At 42.3% G+C, this 21,840-nt stretch overlaps 1 protein-coding gene across 1 annotated transcript; it reads left to right on the plus strand.

Moving 5' to 3' along the window:
- The first annotated feature begins 5,058 nt into the window (after positions 1-5,058).
- CDCP1 (CUB domain containing protein 1) lies at positions 5,059-21,355 on the plus strand. Its single transcript, XM_008633965.2, has 9 exons — positions 5,059-5,080; positions 7,758-7,961; positions 9,277-9,633; positions 10,956-11,324; positions 13,559-13,786; positions 14,483-14,863; positions 15,185-15,550; positions 16,780-16,861; positions 18,063-21,355. Exons 1-9 carry the CDS (start codon positions 5,059-5,061, stop codon positions 18,511-18,513), a joined length of 2,460 nt encoding a protein of 819 aa, XP_008632187.1. The 3' UTR covers positions 18,514-21,355.
- Positions 21,356-21,840: the final 485 nt, after the last annotated feature.

The following is a 21,840-nucleotide window of genomic DNA, read 5'->3' on the forward strand; positions in this document are numbered from 1 at the left end:
CGTCACTTTAACACAAAGCACTTCCACCAGTTTCTGGGACAGCATCCAGCTCACTGATGCTGCTCAGGTGTCTCTATCAAGCCTCAGCTCTGGAGAGGACAACACACCCACTGCAGCACGGGTTGGCTTGTTGGAACCAAACCATTAACCAGTTCCTGAAGAGCAGCTGCTGACTTTTGGTGCTCTCTTAGCAGGATTCAGCCAACAGAGCCGGGTCACCATCCCTTGATTCATAAAACTCGAATCTCTTGCAGATGTTACTGTACAGTTTCTTCTTGCTTCACATCTGCTTGTGCCACCAGGGCGTGAAGGAAAGGACGTGGGCTGGGCTGTGCTTAGTAAATTGTTGGCTGCTGGTTTTTATGTTAGAGCAACATCTTGAGTTTCTGTGCTGGCTGGTGACAGAGGTGAGGATTTGCTGCCTGCAGCAGGGCCTGCCTGGTGTGGATGATATTGATGTGGCCTCCTGGAAGACCTTCAGCTGAAGAATTGTGCCATAGTGTCTAGTAGATATGCATTTCAGGTATGTTAGTAAGATCTAGTCTGCCTGTGAGTGTAGATTTTTTAATCTATCTCCTGTACAGGGGACAAGGTCTCTACTTTGCCTGTTCTATTGGACAACTTTTAACAACCATCCACAAGGGTGCAAGGAGGCAGCCTGCTTTGAGCTGTGCCTTTTGATTTCTTGGGGAACAAAGTGAGTGTGGTTACTTGATGTTGGATCAAACTCTTATTTTGGGAGGTACAATAATGCTGGCATTTTGGAGTTGGCTTTGGCTTTTCTGAGTCTCTGGCTGTGAGACATTAGCATAAGGAGAGAGCCAGCTTTGAGGAGTGGAAAGGGATGATCTGGAGTTTCTCAGAAGTGAGAGACGGCAGGATGTTTAGCGTGGGAGGGATCCCTGATTGCGAAATGTGTTTTTACACCTTTGTTAACCAGAGCCAAGACCGAAGAGCTGCTCAGACATGCTCCGAGATGTTGTCCTCTTGCTGGCTTAAATCAAGGTAGGGATAAAAACTGTGCAAGCAAACACCCCTTTGATCAAGGGAGGCTCTTGCTGGGACCTGTGTGGTGTCAGTGTTCCTCGAGCCAGTGTGACATTTTCTCATCAAGCCGTGCAGACCCATGTGTTGAACATTCTGTATGTTGTATGCAAGCTGGTGATCAGCTCATACACGGTGTTTGATGAGCTCTCCATCTCACCTCTACAGAAGCAGCAGCACTTCATATCTGTAAAATAATAGTTAAGAAAAGGCAGCTCAGAGTCAACACTTTTTCCCACTTGTGGTGAAAAAAGCTTCTTTTAAAAAAAATCTATTACACGAGTTATATGAGTGTCTTAATTATCTTTCAAAAAGGTTCTAGAGAAAGGGGTAGAAGTACAGAAATGTATAGTTGTTCGGGGCTTTTCCCCCAGTTATTTTAAATCTGAAGGGACTTTATTCCTGTTACAAATTAATGAATTAACAACTTTTGAGTGAGCAGCCTTGTTGGCCTGGGGTGCTGACAGATCTTCTCTGGTGAATTGTGCTGGAATAGCTTGTAACATCACTATGCCAGTAGTGTCTGCCCTTCCTGATGAGGAGAGAAATGTGTGACATCCCGCCTGCTTTGCATCCCCATCCTGGCTATCAGTTTAAACAATCAGTGAAGATTAGGGGGCAGTACTGTGATGGCTGAGGAATGGGTATTCTCCCCCAGGTGCCCTCTCAAGGTGTGTTTACCACTGGCATAATAGCAATTGGCAGCATCTATTTGTAAGAGTTTACAAGCTTTGCAGATTTTATCACTGTAATTTTCTGGGTGATTGCCTTAAAGCAATCCTTTCACAAAATATGGACCTCATATCCCAGGCAAATGTGGTGGTGGAAGACAGGTCCAAATATGAGGAGATAATCATGTAATGTAGATAATAGTTTACCTTTTAAATGTAAACAGAAAACCTGGTTGGTGTACAAAGTCAAACAGAATTTCAGCAGCTTGCAGCTGAAGAGGAAAGGTTGGCTGCAGTTTGTGATGGTGCTTGTGGTCCCCTTTTTGCTGCTCACGGCACTGTTCAGGAGGTGAGAGGAGTCCAGGTGTGTGGGTCCCTGACTAACTTTGCTAAGGGCTTGAAGAATGTGAAGGCAGTCACCTGGATTACATTGCAGGTGAGACTGGAGGATTGAATGATGCTTGGGCAATTGGGTGCTGCAGCTGAACTGGAGAGTTGGACTCAAATTGTGAAAGAAGTTGTTAATAACACAGGTGCAAAACAACTGAGTTGGCAAAGCAGGGAGATGTTTACTCTCAAATATTTTTTGACGTGTTTTTGGCCAATTTGAGTGAACTGTGCAGTGAATTGTGTTGGAGGTGATGCACCACCACACTGAGTTACTGTGTTGTACCCCTTGCTTCCCACCCCCTTGCCATGACTCTTGCAGCAGATTATGTGTAGTGGAATAACCTCAGCAGGCTCTGAATGTACCTGCAGGTCAGCATCCCTGCAAGGGCTTGCAGGAGGCAGTGAGCCTGCAGGAGAGCCTGCCCAGCTGAAGAGGCACACAGCATCCCTGTGCCATCCTTGTTCCAAGCTGGTGGCACGATACACTGCAGGGAACGAGCCTGTTTTCTGAAGAGGTGTGTTGGTTATGTGGGTTCAGATCCCCCTGGGGCAGAACAGGGGTTTGGATACAGGTATTTCCTAATCGGAGGAAGTGCTGCTGCTACTCGTCTTGCACAGCAGCCCGGCTCCTCCAGCTCATGAATGGGGTCTGAGTCAGCTCCATCCAACTGGGTTTCGGTAAAAGTGGCTGTCATGGAACAAGCCCGTGATTTAACCGGAATGAACAAACCAACAGTTTGTGTACATAATTCTGGGATAAATTAACATCTGGGATTTTGCTGTGTGTTTTGTTTTCTTGGTCTGTCTGGGGCTTTTTTGATTGTTTTAATCCATCCAGTCAAGTCATGTGAAACAATCCATAGATCTTTATGGGTAAATTACTGCAATAAAATGCAGCTGTCAAGCCGAAACTGGTTGGACTCTGTTCTAGCTCCTGCTTTGTGTAGCAAGGCACTTTACCTAGCCATAAAAATTGCTGTTCTGCCAAGTCCTTTGCTTGTGCATACTTACACACACTCTCTGTGGGTGCCACTGCCCTGACTGCTCGCCAGCTGTCTTCTACATTGCACCCCCTCTTGTACAGGAAAAATGTCCTTTTGGCATTTATATGTACATGTTACAATAACTATGAGATTGTCAGATGCAAACACTGTGAACAAATTTAGGCTCAACTCTCTGGAGTAATCGAACTTGTTTTACATTATGCAGTTTGCTTCTAACCCCAGTGGGAGAGCTCTGAGCAGTAACATAGAAGTTTTAAATTTAGGCTCAACTCTCTGGAGTCATCGAACTTGTTTTACACTATGCAGTTTGCTTCTAACCCCAAGTGGGAGAGCTCTGAGCAGTAACATAGAAGTTTGGAAATATCGTACTGTTGAGAAAAAGCTGTGCTTGTGCAGAGAGGGGCATTACTCTAGTGATAGAGGGATGCTGTGATGACACGACTCTCATGAAGGCACGTTCTGAAATGAGGATGAGCAGTAGAAAAATCCAGTTGTGGAAGGGAGGGTGCAGATTGAGATAAGGGCAATTGATGAAATATCCAAGGGAAGCTGCAAAACTGTAATTGCTTAGAGGAAGAAAGAATAGGGTGAGATCAGCTGTCTGCATCAGCTGTGAACCAGCTCGGGACTGGAGGCTTTACCTCCAACTGAACGATATCATTGTTGTATAGACAATGAGATGAGATGCAGCTTGGCAATGCTTCCTCTTGTTGGTTTGGATATCCTGTGTGTCATCCCTGTGCAGCAGCAATAAGGCATAGGAATTGCTTCTTTTCAAGACGTGTGTCCGGTTACTGGTAATCCCAATAAAAAGGCATGCAGTGCAAGTCATAGACAAAGACAGAGTAGTGTGAATCATGAGTAGACTCACTCGTCTTCATAAAAGCTCTCCAATAAAGGTGCTCTTTAAGTAGTCTCTCTATCGTGCTGCTCATGTGTCGCTGTAGTTTGGAGGGTTTTAGCCATTTGTTCATTTATTTTTTAGTAACTTTGGGATCACTGGATATACTTTCTGCATGATTCTATTATTCTGCTTTTCCTATTAGATTTGATAGTCTAATGCAGCTTAGCACACCCCTAGCAGCTGGCTGCTGTTGGCATTACAGCACCGTGCTCTTATTTCTTGGCCAAAATTATTTTCTGTGGATTTTCATCTGTGCAAGCTGTTTGTTTATGTGCTAAAGGTGTCTGTTCTCCTGAGGGCTTCTAGCAGGCAACTTTGCTGGCCTAATTTGGTATAGATCTGCATCATTGTTGGCTACTGCTGTGATGATGTATTGATCATTGAAAACATTTCTGTGATTTTGGGCAGGTCCTATTTAGGAAAGCTGAGGAATGGGACAAATCTATGCTGGAAAACTATATTGAGCTGACAAATATCTTATATTCTTGCAGAGGGATCAAGTGAAGAACGATTATATGGTCATGAAGGCAGCAGGAGGAGGGGGAAGGAGGGAAAAAAAGTCCAGGCAGCAGAATTTGGGTCTTTCCAGGGTTGGGGAAGATGATACTTTGTTTTGACCCTTGTAGGAATGCTTTGCTTATTTCAAAATGTTGAAAATTTCTGTTCCTTGGTTTCAGCTCAGGGTGTGTATTCGTTTTGATTTAAAACTAGTCATGTGCTTAAAACTATGCTTAAACTTAATCTTCATGACTAAAAATTAGAGCCATGTGCCAGCATGTGGTGCAGGAGTGCTGGCTGTTGGTGGTCCTGGACCCTGTCCTGCCAGGTTTGCCATATGGCTCTGCTGTCCCAGGGATGGGGAAAGGAACAGTGATAAGTGTTTGACCAGAGAGTTAGGAACAGACTTTTTAGTAATATTTGTAAACTTACAAGATGACTATGACAATTACCATGTGCAAGAAAGAAGTCTCTTTTGTCCATAGTTATTAATTATTTGGTTTATGCTGTTAACGCTTCATAGCTGGGTGACTTAAACATCGGCAAAATGATGACCATCATGGTCAAAGGTATTTTGTGCACTTAGTGTTATAAATAAAGACCCCAAGAGAACCCAAAAAGAATCCAGTAGTATGGGAAATAAAACTCTGGGCTAGGTTGGAAGTAGTTGTTTCACTTTCTCTTCCGGAGACTGCTTCCTCCTGAAGAATGAGGAAGAGCAGCACTGACTGCTTGCTTGGCTTTACTCTCTTCCCCACCCCATGGACATTGCCCCTGCAATTGTCCCCTGTGTGTTTTGAAGGTCATTGTACAGGCAGCTCCCAGGCTACACCATCATCTTTTTTATTTCCTCGGGAAAAGCCACTGCAAAAGCATTTCTAAGGCAGAAACCCAGGTGTAAAGTGTGCCAGCCATTGGAAGAGGCAGGAGAATTCAGTGTAGGCTCTCAGGTCAGAGAACTGTCCCAGCACTGAAAAGCTGTAGGAAAGTTACTCAGTGACCCGGTACTCACTAATGGTATTAGAGGGTTGTGTTTAAAAATATGTGCTGCAATTTGGCAAGCCTTGTGGTGTTTGAGATTTTCATTTAAAACCTTTGATCCTGGAGGCAAATAGGTAAGGCAGTTTCAAGGACTTGCTAAGTCTGTTGACCCCAAGATTGTGTAGAAAAGCTAGAAAGGCTGCAAAAAAGCTCAAGTCCAACAAAACTCAGATAAACACATGATGGGCTCTGTCTTTGAGTACTCTATTCTGCCCTACTTCCCCTAGCAGTTGAATTTTTGATGCCTGGTGTTGGCAAACCTGGAACAGTAACGTTTCCAGTGGCAGGGACGGACCATGCTGACTGCTCAGTCCCCAGGGCTTTTGCAAAGCATTGCAGTGAAAGTCTGGCCCTGCAAAACCGTGAAATTCCTGTAAAAATTAGGTTTTGGAACCTCTCTTCGATAGAACAGATGGTTTTTGTGTGAAATTGAGTCACTAATGCAATAAGCTGCTTTCAGCAGCTGCGATGACTGAGGTTTTGAGCTGGGTGGGTTTTTTTGTTGAGGGTCTCTGGTGTGCTCGTGTGCCATTAGAGGGCTCTGCTGATCAAAGGTTCCCATGGTGTGTTCAGCCCCGCTCCCCACAACCCCACCAGGTGAATCCCTGCATGTCTGGGCTCTGACCAGCATCCTTATCACCCCTGCATCAGCAGCAGCTGACATGGACCAGACTGGTGCTTGAGGGATGCTGAGCAGTTGGACAGAGCCTGGGGCATCCTGTGGATGTGTGTGAGCCAGCTGCTTTCCTACACCTTCCTGACATGCTGCCTGGTAACTGGAATGGCTTCACGGGCTCCCTCAGGGCGCTGCTCTGCTGGGTTTGCCAGTGTAAATCTTCCTTCATTGAGGTTAATGAGCAAGAGGATTCCCAGCCTGGCATACGGGCAGAGCTTTGTCTTGCAGCCCTGTGTGATGTTCCACTCAAGGAAGAAATGTTTTTGAACCGAACTTGGGGTACCTTTATTTCTAGATCTCTTATGAATTTTTATATGTGTGATTTTTTTTCGTATACACTGATAGCACAAGTGCTGTAGACACTGTGATTCTATCTTCCACACACTGAAATAAGGAAGGGAGAACAGTGAAAACAAGCAGCGGAAAACTTACTGACTGACCTTCTTCAGATTTTCACCTGGGGCTGGGGTATGGTTGACTTCATTGCAAACTTGACTTATTTTGGCTAGGGCTGGGCTCAATATTTGCTAAGCATCCAACTGAAGTTAATAATAGTCATGTTGGATGTCCAGTCAGTGCTCCCTGGTGTCTTATATTGTGTGTATATTTTTAGAAGACAGTCAGATTTGAGTAATTTTTTTGATAAACTATTTTTTCATGAAGCTCTTTTTTTTTTTTTTTGATAAAATAAAAGAGTATTCAACTAGCAGTTTATTCAGTGGCTGCAGTACTTCCTGTGAGAGCTGCTCCTGCATCTGGCAGTACTTGAGGATAGGTTGAAATCTGTGAAGTATTTCCCAAAAGCTGTGAATCAGTGATGGTCGTGTCAGAGATGGAGAGGAGGTGTCCAAGCACACACAGTCTGTTTCAGGCCACCAGATGCCTTCTGTGGTGGTGAGGGGCACTGCACAGGCATCCTGTACCTTCAGGGAATGAGTTGTGAAGGGCGGGGAGGGTGAGAGAGGGCCATGACTGCACATAAAAATATCTGTTGGTATGTGCTTTTGGTATTGCTGGAATACCTCATCTGGCCTGCAGTAATTGTTGAGTGGTACCCAGAGATTCACCTGTTATCATTGTGCTTAAAGTTGAAGCTCGTTTTTTGTTTTGGCTGCTGAATAAACTTCTTGGATTGAGTCATGACTTGATGGGCGCCTTCAGAAATGAAGCAGGCTGTGTGAAAACAGACTGAAAAGAAAAATCACGAGAACAAAAATTTGAAAGAATAGCTGAGCTACTTTTTAAGTGTGAAATAAATGACACTGGTGAGGGTAAACTGGAGCAGAACTGATTCTGCACAAATTCCCTGTATACCTCTCCTGGGCACATGCAGCAAGCGTGTTTTTATGTTGTCTGTGCTGGAAGAGAGAAGGTGTTTTCCATTGGTACAACACATGGGGCTCCTGAGAATGTAGATGCTAATATTCCCTTGGACACTGTGGCGTCTGTGGGGCTGTGTGGAGAGCCCGGTGTTATTCATACGTGCTAATAACAAAACACCTCTATTCTACGTATTTTTTCTTTCTTAGCTTCCTTTACGATCTCTCTTCATAAAGTGGACAACACCACAGTTACGATTAAACTGAGACCCGGTGTTTCACCAAGCTGTCGAATTCGCATTAAAAGTGTCATCAGGTCTGACCTCAAGATAAAGTCTGGGGAGAATGTGACTTTTACCTTCACCTGTAGTACTCCAGAGAAGTATTTCATCATGGAAATTCAGAAAAATATTGGTAAGATACAGATTTTTAAATTTTTCCCCAGAGGTAATTTTCCTCCAGTAAAACCACATGCTCTTTTTCCTGCTACTGTACTAAGGTATCTCCCATAATCTTAGGTAAGAAGAAATCTCTGAGCACTGATAAAAAAACCTTGAATTACTGCTACTACTATGCAAGCTAAAGAAGTCTGTATTGCAGGTGGCAGAATTAGTGTTGACTTGACTGTGTTGGAAACAGCTAGATGGCAGTTTGTTGCATCAGTTCCATGCTGCCTTTCGTTTTCCCACAATTTATAAACCCATCAAAGAATCTTTTTACTCCTGTCAAAAGCCTCTGAACACTTATGATAATATATTATGTATTTGATGAACAGCTTGATTGTGTCTATAAGGACAACAGAAACATCGAAGACCTGCACATGTTTCTTTATATTTAATGAATATTATTGAAGTCAAGAAACTGTAAGCTCAGAAGGGTAACTAAAGCTTCTGCTTTGAATGTTATCCTTGGAGTATGTACTCTTTAACGGCATGAACACGTGCTACTTGTCATCTAGATCTCAAACTTCATTGAGTATTCAGTCTTTAGTAACATCTTCATTATTTTTGGGGTGATGTTCAAGGATAATTCTCTTAATGTTTTGGAATTTTATTCATATGATTCATGCAGATAGTAACACTCACTCATATATAGCTCATATATTTGCAAGACACACTTGTGATATTTCTGCTTTTGAGTTGAAGCCTAGATATGGATTGAAGTATATTTATTTTGAGTGTCAATCAATTGTTTGGATTTTTCAGATAAAAGTTTTTTGGGTTCCCCCCAGAATCCTGCAGTGGCAGTTCTTGTTGTTCATCTGGGCACCAAGGGAACAAAAATACAGTTCATGGCAAGCAGTAAGAAATTTAATGATGAATGATTTGCCAGAAACTCTCTGGGGGAGATGGGATAAAATGGATTCTCTAGACCTGTGATTTCCAGCTCACTTGGCACTGCATTTCTCCTTTTTCCCCATTCAGACTCTACCCTATTCACTAAATACCTTCTAAATTCTTCAGCAAACAAGGCGGAATACTAGAGACAATGAATCCCTTCTGTTAGTCAGCCTGACTAAAGCAGGTTTATCCTGTCTATTCTATGGGCTGGGAGTCCTGTTTGGAGACAAGCTGTGACCATGTGACAGGAGTGTCTTTCAGTGCACATAGAAGAAAACTTAAGTGCAACATAAAAGTTGTGATAATAGCAAGGAAGGGGAAGTATCAAACTCCCCATTTAATGGAATGCTTTCCAGAGTGTATCACAGCTCTTCTCTCTCTGCCTTTAGACTGTGTGTCAGGTCCATGTCCCTTTGGAGATGTTCATCTTTACCCACTGGGGCTACCTCGCCTTAACAGGACTTACATCTGGGATGTGAAGGCAAGTACAAAAGCTGGACTTGAGCTAAAATTTTCTACCCCATGGCTAAGACAGATTGAACCAGGAGAGACATGCCCAGACTCCATTAGGTACAACATCAACAGCTGTATTGATAAGGCCACAGTCAACATTGGCACCTTCTGCAGGAATGGCTCCGTGTCTCGTGTCAAGTTGCTGGGAGGAGTTGTCATGTCCCTGCACCTCCCGTGGCACTCACTTCTCACCACCTCAGGCTTCAACATAGCCAACAGGGCTTCCATAAAACGTGAGTACGGAGTACTGAAACTGCCTCCTGCAGATTGCAGCAAAATTTACTTCAACCTTTCTTCACAGTTACCCTTCCAGAATTGGTGCTGCTGTCCCTAACTCCCTTCCACTTCATCTTTTCTGGGAACTACTGTTGTATGATTTTTAGTTTGGTTAGATGGTGCTCTTCTGTAGTCAAAATATCTTAGTTTGGTTGATTGTTAATTATGAAAACTGTTCTGTCTCTGGTTTTGGTGCACATTAATCATTTTAAATCTCTTTAAACTTCCTAAAACTTAAACATACCTGCTTTCTTGGTTTTGTGAGTTTTTGGCTAGATGAGACTAGGTAATATAATTAGAATGAGCCAGAGAGTTTTTTGCTGGTTGCAGTGTGTAGTGTAGTCTTGTTTATTTTTGAAAAAAGCTTCTTTAACTTCTGGAGCCTCAAACCAATGCCTCTCTTCAAGAGAGGAGTGTGGGAGAAGGGAAGCAGTGCATGGGAGGCACATGAGGCTGCTTAAATACATTTATCTGTTTCAACCTGCACAGTAACATAAACTGTTGTGTAATTATCTTCCTAAAACACCTGGAATATTATACAGCAATCAGTGGGTTACTTTGTGATCTCATGACAAATCTTGCTCTGTACTTGAATTCTAGTGTTGTTGCTATCAGTTATAAAAGTAACCTGGTCCAGGCTTGAGCTACTGGAACATGAGTGTTTTGTAATTCCTGGCACTCCTCACAGCTACGCATCATCACTGGAGCCCTAGAGTGGGACCATAATCTCTATGTACCCAACTTTACACTGCCGAGAGTTATCCCAAGATAAAGTGTCTTACACAGCCTGCACAGTTCACATTTGTGTTTTATTGTGCCTATTTGTGGCTCTTTGCTGGTGTGCTTTTGTTAGACTTAGGAGGTTTTTGTAAAGAGAGCTACATGCTGCTATAAAAGCTTGCCTCTTTTGTTTCCCAAAACCCAGTGAAGCAGAAGCAGTTATCAGGTTGAGTGTTTGCTCTTGCAAAGCCAGGCACAGGAATTAGGATCTCACCTTTCCCAATAATAAAGGCTTGTCTGTCCATGTGCTTGAAAGGCTAACCTGCTAAACTGAAAATGCAGTATTAATGTATTCCTTACCTTTGCTGTAATTGAAGACAAAAGAATCAGCTCAAGTATATGTTTTAGTCTGAGTGTTTTGTAATAACCTAACCTGTAGTTGGAGTGGGTGATCTCACTGTCAAAATGAAAATTCTCTGCTTCTGGAGTGCTGGATATGCCAGTGTGTCTTCAGTAATTGGAACTTGTTTGTTATGTTGTGGTTCCCTCCCTGTTTTAGGGTTGTGCATTATTGAATCCACTTTGAAGGGGGAGTCTTCGATCACTCTGATGTCCCCTAACTACCCGCTGGGCTTTCCAGAAGATGAGCTCATGACGTGGCAGTTTGTGATTCCTTCCAACATGAGAGCAAGCGTGTTCTTCCACAACTACAGCCTCTCCAACTGCGAAAGGAAGGAGGAGAGGGTGGAGTACTACATCCCGGGCTCCCCCAGCAACCCGGAGGTGTTCAAGCTGAGTGACAGCCAGCCTGCCAATATTGCTGGCAGTTTCAACATGTCCCTCCAGGGCTGTGATCAGGATGCCCAGAACCCGGGCATCCTTCGCCTGCTTTTCCAAGTCGTTGTTCAGCTCCCACAGGTTGATGAGAGTAAGTACCTGCCTGCTCCTTTTGTTGCTTTTGCTTACAGATATCTGGACTGAGCACCACCAGGGAGAGAAATACTCTTTTGTCTTTGGTATCTCTCTGAGTTTAAGGAGGTTGCCAAGCAACACTGAGGCCTGTTTTACTGCCCTACCACTGGCCACCAGTACAGCAAGGCAAGCAGCGATGCTGAAATTTGCAATTTGCAATGGAGTATTAAGTGCTGTTGTATTTTTTACACTGTAACTTATAAATGGAGACTCCTTTCCCTTTCCAGCACCTGAATCATGTAATTGAAAGCTGCCTTTAACAGTTTTGCTTTCAGACATAAGACTCAACATTTTAAAGATCATTCTTAAAATGTGAGCCCAGTTTTCTGCTCCCTACATGAGCAGTTGCACTTAACAAGGTGAAACCCACTGTCATGGTAGGTAGCAAGATCTGTGGCATTAACTGGTGAAACGAGAGATGTAAAATTGTCTCCATATTACTAATGGCATCAATATGCATCTTTCCTTCCTTTCTTCCTTCCTTGGAGTTTTATTTTACTTCCTAGAGAAGGTTGAACAAATGTGAAGAAGTCACATTAACACAAAAGTTGTCAGTAAGGTATTCCAGTAATAATATCCCCTACATATTTGGATGTTCTTCATTCTTTGGATTTCTTTCTCTACACTAAGAAAATAATTGTTTGTTTGTTTGTTTGTTTTCTAGCCCAAAATTCAGATTGGTGTAGCACAATGACTTGTAATACCTGAGCATTTCTCTAAAAACAGAAATAAAAGGCCTGTCTAGGTAATGAGCCATGGAGGTAGTGATTTAGCCTCTGACTTCGCAGCTCTGACCTCAGTTCAAGGTGGAGGTTGATAATCAAGGTTCACTCACTGCAGGAGAGCAGGTGCAGGAAAGTCCACACTTGACTGCCACTGTGTCAGGAGCTACTTAGAGGCTTTCTAAGTAATTTTAGAGAGAATAAGGTTTGAATGGCTTGTGCCCTGAAGTCACATATCCAAAAAGGATCTGTAGCATCTCACTGTTACAATTCTTTGTTCTTTGTCTGTCTAGCCTGGCTCCACTTATGAACAGCAAATCCTCACAGAATTGTTGTTAACAAAGTTGTGTTTGCTTACATTTACTGTGTGTTGCATCTTGGAAGCTAGACAGAATGAAAACATTATATTCAGTTAATCAGCTTTATCTCCCTTCTACTTTGGAAAGCAGAGAGAATTTTAATATATTTATGGCCGGTAGACAAGACGATAATCACCTAAAAAATTAAAAACAGGTTGTCATTCTGTGAATGAAATGCAAGTAATAAACCACTTGGATTTGAGGGACAACAGTGGTTTCTCTAGGGATTTTATAGAATGCCATGATTGATTTTGTAGTTATGTAAGTTCCATCAAAGATTCAAATTCAGCCCTCAGGTTGCCAACTGCAACATTGCTCTTATTAAAAATGCATTGGTATCTGCGTATTCTCAAAGCTTCCCAAACATTTGGGTATTCCACAGCTGTCTGTGGTGCTTGTCATTAAATAAGAAGAAAATACAGCTCTTTCCAGTCACAATAACTTCTTGATCTAACTCTTCCTGTGTTTAGCTGCTGCAGGAAAAAACATTCTGAAAAATGATAACCTTGTGGTAGGGGTCCTAGGTTATGCGCTTGGTTGTGCCAATGGCTTGGATAATTGCATTTGACCACTTGCCTTTTTGTGTGTCTGATTTCCCACACAGGAGAAAGCTATTTTATTCACCTTTTGTGTAGGACTTTGTGTAGGACTCTGTAGCTAAAGCTAAAACCTGAAAATGAAGAGTAGTAATAGAGTATGTGTGTGTATGTGTGTATATAGGTACACTGCTTTTTCCCCCCCTCTCCTTTGTAGAATCATTGAATGGTTTGGGTTGGAAAGAACCTTAAAGTTCATCCAGTTCTAAACTGCCCTGCCATGGGCAGGGACACCTTCCACTAGACCACCTTGCTTTCTTTGACATCAGAGAGAGGTGCCTTATTAACAGCACCAGGATGTTGTGTGGATCCAAAAATCTATCTTTCCACGTGATAGTCAATCTTTATGAACTACACTTGCATTTTTTTCTCTTTCCTTCTATTTTCTCCTTCCAGATGTTCCGAATATTTGCTGTAACAGCTGCTCATATAATGGGGTGAGAAGAGGCAAAGGAGGTTCTGGTTCACACTGTGCTTCTTGCCTGTAATTGCTCTGGGGTGTTTTTATTGCAGATGTCACCCATTTGGTCGACCTGAGCAAGGAGAAGAACATGACTGTGACAATACACTTGGAAGGGTGGCCTAGCCAGATCCCCCTCGTGTCTGAACCCGTATGCCTGATCTGCAAGGATCCTCGCACCTGCGACCGTGTCTTGACTTTAGTCTCTGGTGCTGTCTACAGGATCTCGTTTCTGTGCAAGGACCTGTCCCGCCTGAGGATCACGGCTGAAAAAGGCATAGGTTATTATTACAAAAGTGCCTTAATGCTGGTTCTTAGGGAGTGCTTTTGCATGTTTTTCCCCAGGGGTCAGCCACATCTTCTCCCTCACTTTGGCTTTAAATGGATTGATGTTGGAAATGAGGTGTTGGCCAGCTGGGAGATGGGTACAATGAATCTGGAGGTGACCTTGTTCAGTACATCATTCTACCTTTAAGAACAGAAACTGCGTGGCTGTTCCTAGAAGGGGAGAGGTAGAAGTCACCTAAGAATCTTCTCACTGCAGATTATGGAAACAGAGCCAGAGAGCCATCAATCTGCCCATGAAAATGCAGGAACAAGGTTGCCATCAGGAGTGCATCTTGTGCTGCTTGTGTGTCCCCTTGATGTAGGACTTTCCCAAATGCTTTCAACTAAGGATAGAAAAGAGATTTAAAGTATCCGTACCTTGACTAGTCTGCAACAGTGTCCCAGTCAGCAGGTATATCTTGAGTGAGGGACTTGGAATCTGTTTGTTTCTTTGGTGTCCTGCACCTGTAAAATAAAGCTCTTTAAGTACAAACAGTACACGTTTGGGTAAAGGTTACTAAGAGTGGATATTTTCTTAGGTAGATGCTTATCTGGGTCTGTAATGCAAACCTGACAGTACTCTGTGTGTGCCCAGGTGTTTCCTCTGCAAGAAATACCCAACCCTTGGGATTTTGTTTTTGTTTTTGCAGGCTGTATGGATATTCGTTGGTGTCAGAGGAAGGTCTATTCCCTTTCAGTGCCCAAGGCTATTACCCGATTGCCAATTCAACTGCATAAGTTTATTTGGAAGCTCTTGGCTACTGATCTGATTAATGTAGAAATTACATCTCCGACCTTGAAACTTCGGCAACATGTCCCAGAGCAGAAGTGCAACACAAGCTACAGTTACAGCATTGTTAGTGCCACCCCAGAGACTGAGCTCAATGTTGGTGTATTCTGTCCTGGTGGCTCTATTGAAAAGATTCAGATGAGGAATAATATCACCATATCCTTAAAAACATTTGGTAAAGGATTCATCAATGAGTCTATCCCTCAGGATCTGAAAATGTCTTTTGTGCCACATATTAAAGGTAAGGTAGTGGGGTTTATACTACTTTGTTGTACAGTGATAGATCTCTCAATAGGCTTATTAAAGCACATATGGTTAAACAGAAATTAAGAGTTCAATTCTATAGCAGTGGCTCTAGGACTAGACTCTAGAATCAGTCTTTATCTGAACCAGTGATGTGGTTTATTTCGGGAAGAGAGAAGGAGCTTTGTATTCCAGGTAGTGGATTGTTGATTGTGGGAAATTCTGCAGGTATGTCTGTGTTTATTGTGATAACACTGATGTGGAAAAGGACGATAATTATCAAAACTAAGTTTTCTTGTCTTTTTTGCCTTCACTGCAGATGAGTGCACATTCACTGTGAGTCCAAATCCAAAAGCTAAAGTTTACTTGCAGACTCCCAACTGGCATTATGGTTTACCTCCTTACATTTCCATATCCTGGTTCATCATTGTGCCCAGCAAGCAAACTGCCCGCCTCGGCTTCTCCAAGGACCGCATGGGCATTGCCTGTGAGACGGGCCGTGCCTACATCAACATAAAGGAGGAGACTCCGGGAGCAGAGGAGACAGTGCGCCGCGAGGACGAGCTCCTGCCTCAGCCCCGAAATATGCATCACAACTTCTGGGTGAACATCTCCAACTGTAAACCTGTGGATAAGACACAGCTGACCTTGCAGTTCTGGGTGACTTTTGCTGACAAGCAGATAGGTGAGTCCTGTAATGTCATGGTGGTTTGTGTTCTGCTTGTATCCTTGCTTGCCCTTGGGGTAACAGTAGTGGATGGTGGTCCTCCTTAGATGTGGGTAGTTTGTGAGTTTCCTGCCTTTGAAAACGTCTGTCCCTCAAAAACTCCTGAGAGTTTCAGCTGGGTACTTCTAGGAGCTGGGGAGCAAGGAGGGGTTTTAATGTGGTATGGTTTTTTGGGAGTGGGAGGTGTGTTTCCGAGTTTTCTTTCAGTAACACAAGCAATTGCAGGGATCGGGGTAATAAGACTAGATTTCATTTTTTAAAAAGTTTTAATTTAGATTTTTTAATTGGAGATAACAGACAGAATGTATAATAAGATCAAGTGATGTTTTTCCCTTCCAGGGTCACAGACCTGGTGAACAACTTGGGATTTGATTATGCAAACTTATTCATCCAAGTAGTCCTCACTTTATGTTAGCAGTTCAATCAGTCTCATTGTTCACATGAGCAAGAAATCCTCCCTAGGACAGATCTGACCATTTAATGGAGATTGGGCCCTGACTGCTAGCAGCAAATTCTGCATTCTTGTTCTCTTTCATCTCCTTGAAACATAAACAGTTTTTTAAAAAAAAAGATGAGGGGGCATTTTTAGGCTAGGCTTTGCTTATGTAAATTTGCTTCACATTTGCACTTTCTAATTTTTTGATCTTTTTTCCCCCATTTTTTTAATGTATACTTCTTTTAAAGCATGAAGCATTTTTCTTTGCTCACACATAGACTTTCCTAATCAATTTTATGACTCCTAGATAACCCCAGGTCAACACAACCTGTGCATTTCAGAGGAAAGGATGGTTTTGAGGGGAAGATGTGGAAATGTTACTATTTCTTCTTTTGAGTCTTTCTCTGTTTCTTTCTGTGGTTTCATCTCTTCCTTGCCTATTCAGCCAGAGATCTGTGAGGTGCTGTGGGTAAGTTTAGCAGTGCATGAACTGTATCAAATTCTTTGAGGTGGGTTGGTTCGTTGATTTGGTTATGCTCCACTGCCAGTCGTGAGAATTTGCTGTTGCTTGGCCTCCAACCTCTTGGAAATGGCTTGGCTTGTCCTGTGGCGAGCATGGTTTGGGAACTCCTGCTCTGCAGGCAGCTGCTATGCTTAGAAGCTCTTGACGGGTTCAAACCCAGACAGATTTCAGGAGAAAGCTGGGTGTTCTTTCTTCTGCTCAGTGTCCTTGTTCCTTGTCTGTTTGCAGACCTTGGAATCATACTTGCTGTGGTGGCCGGCGCTGGAGTTCTCACAGCGATTGGACTGACTGTGTGCTGTGTTAGGAAGAAGTAAGTTCATAATTCAGGATGTGTAACTTAGCAGTTCAAGAAGGCTTTTTGGGAGAACTGCTGGGCCCTCTGTTTCACAGGTTGATACAGATCCCTTGAACCAGGGTCTAAAGTATGAGGTCTGTAGTGTGACCCCCAGGAATGCTTCTTTATTCTAAACTGACTGACTTTAAGAACACAGCAGTCACATTACTTCAACCTGCAGAGCAGTGCTTACCTTGGCCTTAAGTGCAGGCTTTTGGCTGTACTGTGAATCAGGTGTTGGTTGGACCTCCTCAGCAGTCCCTGCCACATGAAATCCCAGTGAATGTGGCCGGTGCGTGCGTGGCATTCTACTCAGGTCTTTGTTCAAACAAGCTGTGAGCTCACACAGATACACTAATTCTTTCATCCACACAGCCTCCAGCAGCTCCTGGAGTCCGCACATCAAGTGGGAGCATTTTTCTCTGAGATGAGCCCTTGGGGAGAGAAATGGGTTTTGCAAAGCTTATGTGCAAAACATAAAAACATAAAAATAAAAAATTATGTTTTTACTCATACAAGCAGAATCGGAAGTCACTGATAGCCTGGGCTCTCTGATACATGTATGCTCAGTGCTGCCAAGGTGGTTGGGTCCTGAAGCTGTAGAGCTGGAAAGAATTTATGCAATATGGTGACTTGTGCAGTTAGGGGCACATTTTCCTGCCACACAGGAAAGACTTTACAAATAAAGGCTTAAAAGTCTTCAGTTCAGCCTTTGCTCTTTCCAATTTAGGGACAGTCACTCAGGAAAGCATAACGAGAAAAGTTCATTTGACTTTCATTTTGACCCACTATCTTGTCTTCAGTAACACTCAGCCTTGTTTTTGTGAGGATCTAATGGTCTCTGGGTCTTATTAATGCCAGTGGATGTTGTGGGACTCGGTACAGTGCACAGCCAGGATCCCAGTGCTTGGGAGACCATTGGAGTTAATCTTGCAAACTTCAGGATCAGCAGAGCAACAGTTGGTAACCAAATAATGTGAAGTTATTTTCTGCTCTGTTGAAAAAGCATGTCTAGTCTCAAGAGTTATTTTTCCCCAAATTGTGAGCAAAGCCTTTAATCCAGGTAGGCTGCCTGACACTGTGTGGCTGGGATGAGTGAACAGAAGCTGTTGTTATTGAGTTCCAGCACACCAGACGTGTTGTTTTTGACCTGTTAACAATTTCAACTCTGTAACAGGAAGAAGAAAACCCAGAATCCCATGGTGGGAGTGTACAATGCTAATGTGAATACCCAGATGCCTGGAAAAAAAGGCTTATTTGGGAAAGGGAGGCAAAACAATGAGTCTCATGTCTATGCAGTTATTGATGATGCTGTGGTCTATGGACACTTGCTGAAGGAGTCCAATGGCTCAGTCGCTCCAGAAGTTGATGTGTACCGGCCTTTTGATGGACCCATTGGTAGCTTGCCGCCTTCTCCACCTCCATTCTCCTTCAGAAAAGACATTAAACGCTCTTCTAACACCGAGGAGGAGCCTCCACCCCTGACGGACACAGACCAAGACACTTACACATTTGCTCATCAGAAATCAGGGCAATCAAAGGACAGTGGAGATGCCAATGAAAAGGATAAGGGAGATACAAATGTGCCCTTGCTGGAGAATAAGGAACAGGATGGTTTAGTGGAGTAATTTTATGCCAGGTATAGCAGTTTCCTGTGGAAACACAGGTGTAAGGACAGTGGCCTAGGAGAAAAACATACTGAAGAGGAATGTTATTTTTAAATACATTTTTATGTTGTTTTGTTTCGTGTGTGTGTTTTCAGTTGTTTTTTGTCTTGTTGTTTTTTTTTTTTTTTTTTTTTTTTTTTTTTTTTTTTTTTTTTTTTTTTTTTTAACTTCAGCTGTTGATAGCTTTCAGTTTTACAGTGAACACCTAGCAAACTCAATACCAGTCAGGACTCTCCAGGACTGGTTGTGAAACAGGTGCCAAAGGTATGCTTCTGCTTTTTACTTTAAAGGCATCAGGAAAAGTTAATTCCTAACCACCAGCTTAAAACTGTGGCCATTGATAGTGGGGAGAGTATTCTGTCCAGTATTTCCTCCTCTCACAAGCCATTATTTGTCTGAGTGTTGGTTGGAGACTCCTAGAAGATGCAGACTGCATCACTGTCTCAAGGCAGCTCCAGGTTGCACATGGCTCAGCCATCTGCTAATATCTGACCAAAGGTGGGGACACTGTGCTTTCCATCACTTGCAGCTTGAAAACCCATCATATTTAGCATGCCAGTGGCTATGTGAGTGTAGTGAAAGACCAAGAATGCTGCCTAGAAGAGCTCCGTGCCTGTAAATCAGTGTGATCACTTGAGCTTGGGCTCTTCTCCTTCAGAAGATAAGTTATGGGTTTTCTCTAATTTTTGACTGATGTTCTATTTGGATTGCACCATGTGAGCTTGCACCAAAGACTATTTTCTTTGCTCTTTTACAAAAACAGTTTCAAAAGTCTAAACCAATTTGTGCTTCTGTTCAGGTGCCTGTGATATTCACATTTTACTAATACCTTGCACTTTTGGTTCAAGTGAGAGTAAGGATTCAATAAAGAAATAATGATGTGGTCGTTCAGCTGTTAACTAGTGCTTTTCACTTCACCTGTTACATAAGGTTTAAAATACAGGGTAAAAAAAACTGTTTCCAGTAGTTGGTGTCTCTTAAATGTGAAGAATGAACCCATAAGAAAAGCCTAGATGTTTTAAATTTTTTTTGTGTATCAGTCTGAATTTAGCAACCATGTTGTTATGATGGTGGGGACAGTTCTTGACTTCTGGCAGAACTTACACTTCAGTTGTCTAGCTGCCCCTGAAAGGCATCTCTTGAAATCTGGGGAATAAAAGGTCTCATTTTAAGTGCTGTAGTTAGCATGCCCCCCAGTTTCTGTGCCTTTTACAACACGAGGGTCAGATCCTTGTGGCTATATGAATGAAGTTTCCTTTTATATACAAACATCTGTCTTGTCCAGGTGTACAGTTTACTGAGGATGTTTGCAATTTTGTGTGCAGCGCTAGACTCAATGATTGGAGAATTTATCTCCAAATATCTTATGGTGACTGTTTCTTGCCTAGAGATACACAGAGGTTACATGAAACGTTTAGACAAGTGTTGCATGCAGTAATGTTAAACATATAATATTTTAAATGAAACTGTCTTTATTAGAAACCTTACTGTTTACATTCCATAAAAATGTGGATTTCTTCCTGTATTAAATATGCTGGCATTGCTCACTGACTATTTAGTTGGTCAAGTGTTTGTATTTAACAGTGTGTACCATAATACTGCTTGGACCACTAGAAGATTCAGTAAAAAGTCATACCTGACACAGTTTGCTGTAGTATATATCAAAACACATGCCAGCTAAAAGTGCCTTTTAGTTGTTCCAGGTATCTTCCTGCTCATTTTTATCACATTCAGTACAGAAACGTGTATTCCTCGACCTCTGGCTACTCACTGGGATCACATATTTCAAAGTGTACTGGGTCATTTTGATGTCATTTGAGAACTTGAAAAGATTTCTGCAATACTGGTATCAGTTTTTCTCAGGTAACTGAATTGCCAAAACCATTTTCTGTCGGCGTAGTCCAGTTGTGCATTTGTCTGGGCAACATTCCTCAGTTCTGTTTTATTGAAAAGTAGTATGTCTGTAAAAGAAATTCAAGGCTTTCTCATCCCTCCAGCTCAATTTCTGCAGTTCCTTAGATGAAATTTTTAGTTTATGTTCCTTCTAACCAACTGAGGAAAACATAATGGAGGTTGGGCTTTTGTTCACCTCTTGATCCTTGAGAATATGATTCTTGTTGACTGATACTTTTATGTATTCTATTTTAACTCAGCTTTCCGTGTGGCAATATAAACCTTAGTTTACAGATGTCTTCAGTCTGAGGCTGACTTTCACTGTGCTTATTTGGTATGTTTAAAGAAAGAGTTCAAGCACAGATTTCAGTTTGCTTTACAGTAAGAGAAAGTTGTGACTTAATTTTTTCTTTTTTTTTAAGAAATAACTAAATTATAATGCTACTTCCAACTGGACTAACTAATGTATCTCCTGTGTGTGAACTCAGGCTGAACTATTTTGATGTCTGCCTGTTGGTGGCTATGCCATCACCCTAGACGATAGAAAGGGGTTTCTAGGGAACCTGGTTTCCTGGGATAATAAACTGCTATCTGTGCATGTCCTTATTCTTGCATAGCCAGTGATATGCTGTTAATGACTGTTTTTAAAGATGTGTTCAGATCATTGAGGAGAAGGGTTGTAAAATATTTCTGGATTTCATATAAAAATAAACAGTTCATCGGCTTCTCAGTAGGATCAAGATGTTTGTAATTTATTCATGCCCAACTGACAGATACAATTGAATTCAAAATTAGTTTCTTTTCAGGGACAATAGCACATTTTATGAACAGTCCTTCCGCCCAGCAGTGACCCTTATGAAAATGTGTGAAGCCCATTTTGTTCCAAATAAAAGTTCATGGACTCAATACATACTGATTGCTCTTTTGGTTTTTATTATTTATTAATTTATTTATTTTGGGGCAAGTTTCATGCACATAGAAAATTATGTTTGCAACCCTTACTACCAAGGATCCCAGTAATTGCTGGGGATGGGTCCTAGGTTTAATTAATGAGATCTCCTCTTGGAAGGCGTGGGAAGTGCAGCAAGAATTGCCCTGTCTCTAGGCCCTCTCCAAAACTGCCACTTAATACAAATGTAAATGCAAGTGCTTATCATTTGTATCTTTACTACAATTGTGCCATCCTGGAGTAATTCCTTGGCAGTGGTTTTATCTAAAAATGAAAATTTCTAAGTCTAATTAGCCATTAATTGAAAGGTGGGGGTCCATAGGAGGACAGCAGTTGCAGAACTCCTGGCCCAAATGTAATTTGCTTTTGAAAAGCAAAGAGAAGCTCAGGGTTTTGTTGCCCAAACCGGCAAAGCTGAAAAGATACCTCCTGCTTCTTGGGCTTGA

This window comes from Corvus brachyrhynchos, unplaced genomic scaffold, assembly GCF_000691975.1.
Source record: "Corvus brachyrhynchos isolate BGI_N302 unplaced genomic scaffold, ASM69197v1 scaffold94, whole genome shotgun sequence".
Lineage (NCBI taxonomy): Eukaryota > Metazoa > Chordata > Aves > Passeriformes > Corvidae > Corvus > Corvus brachyrhynchos.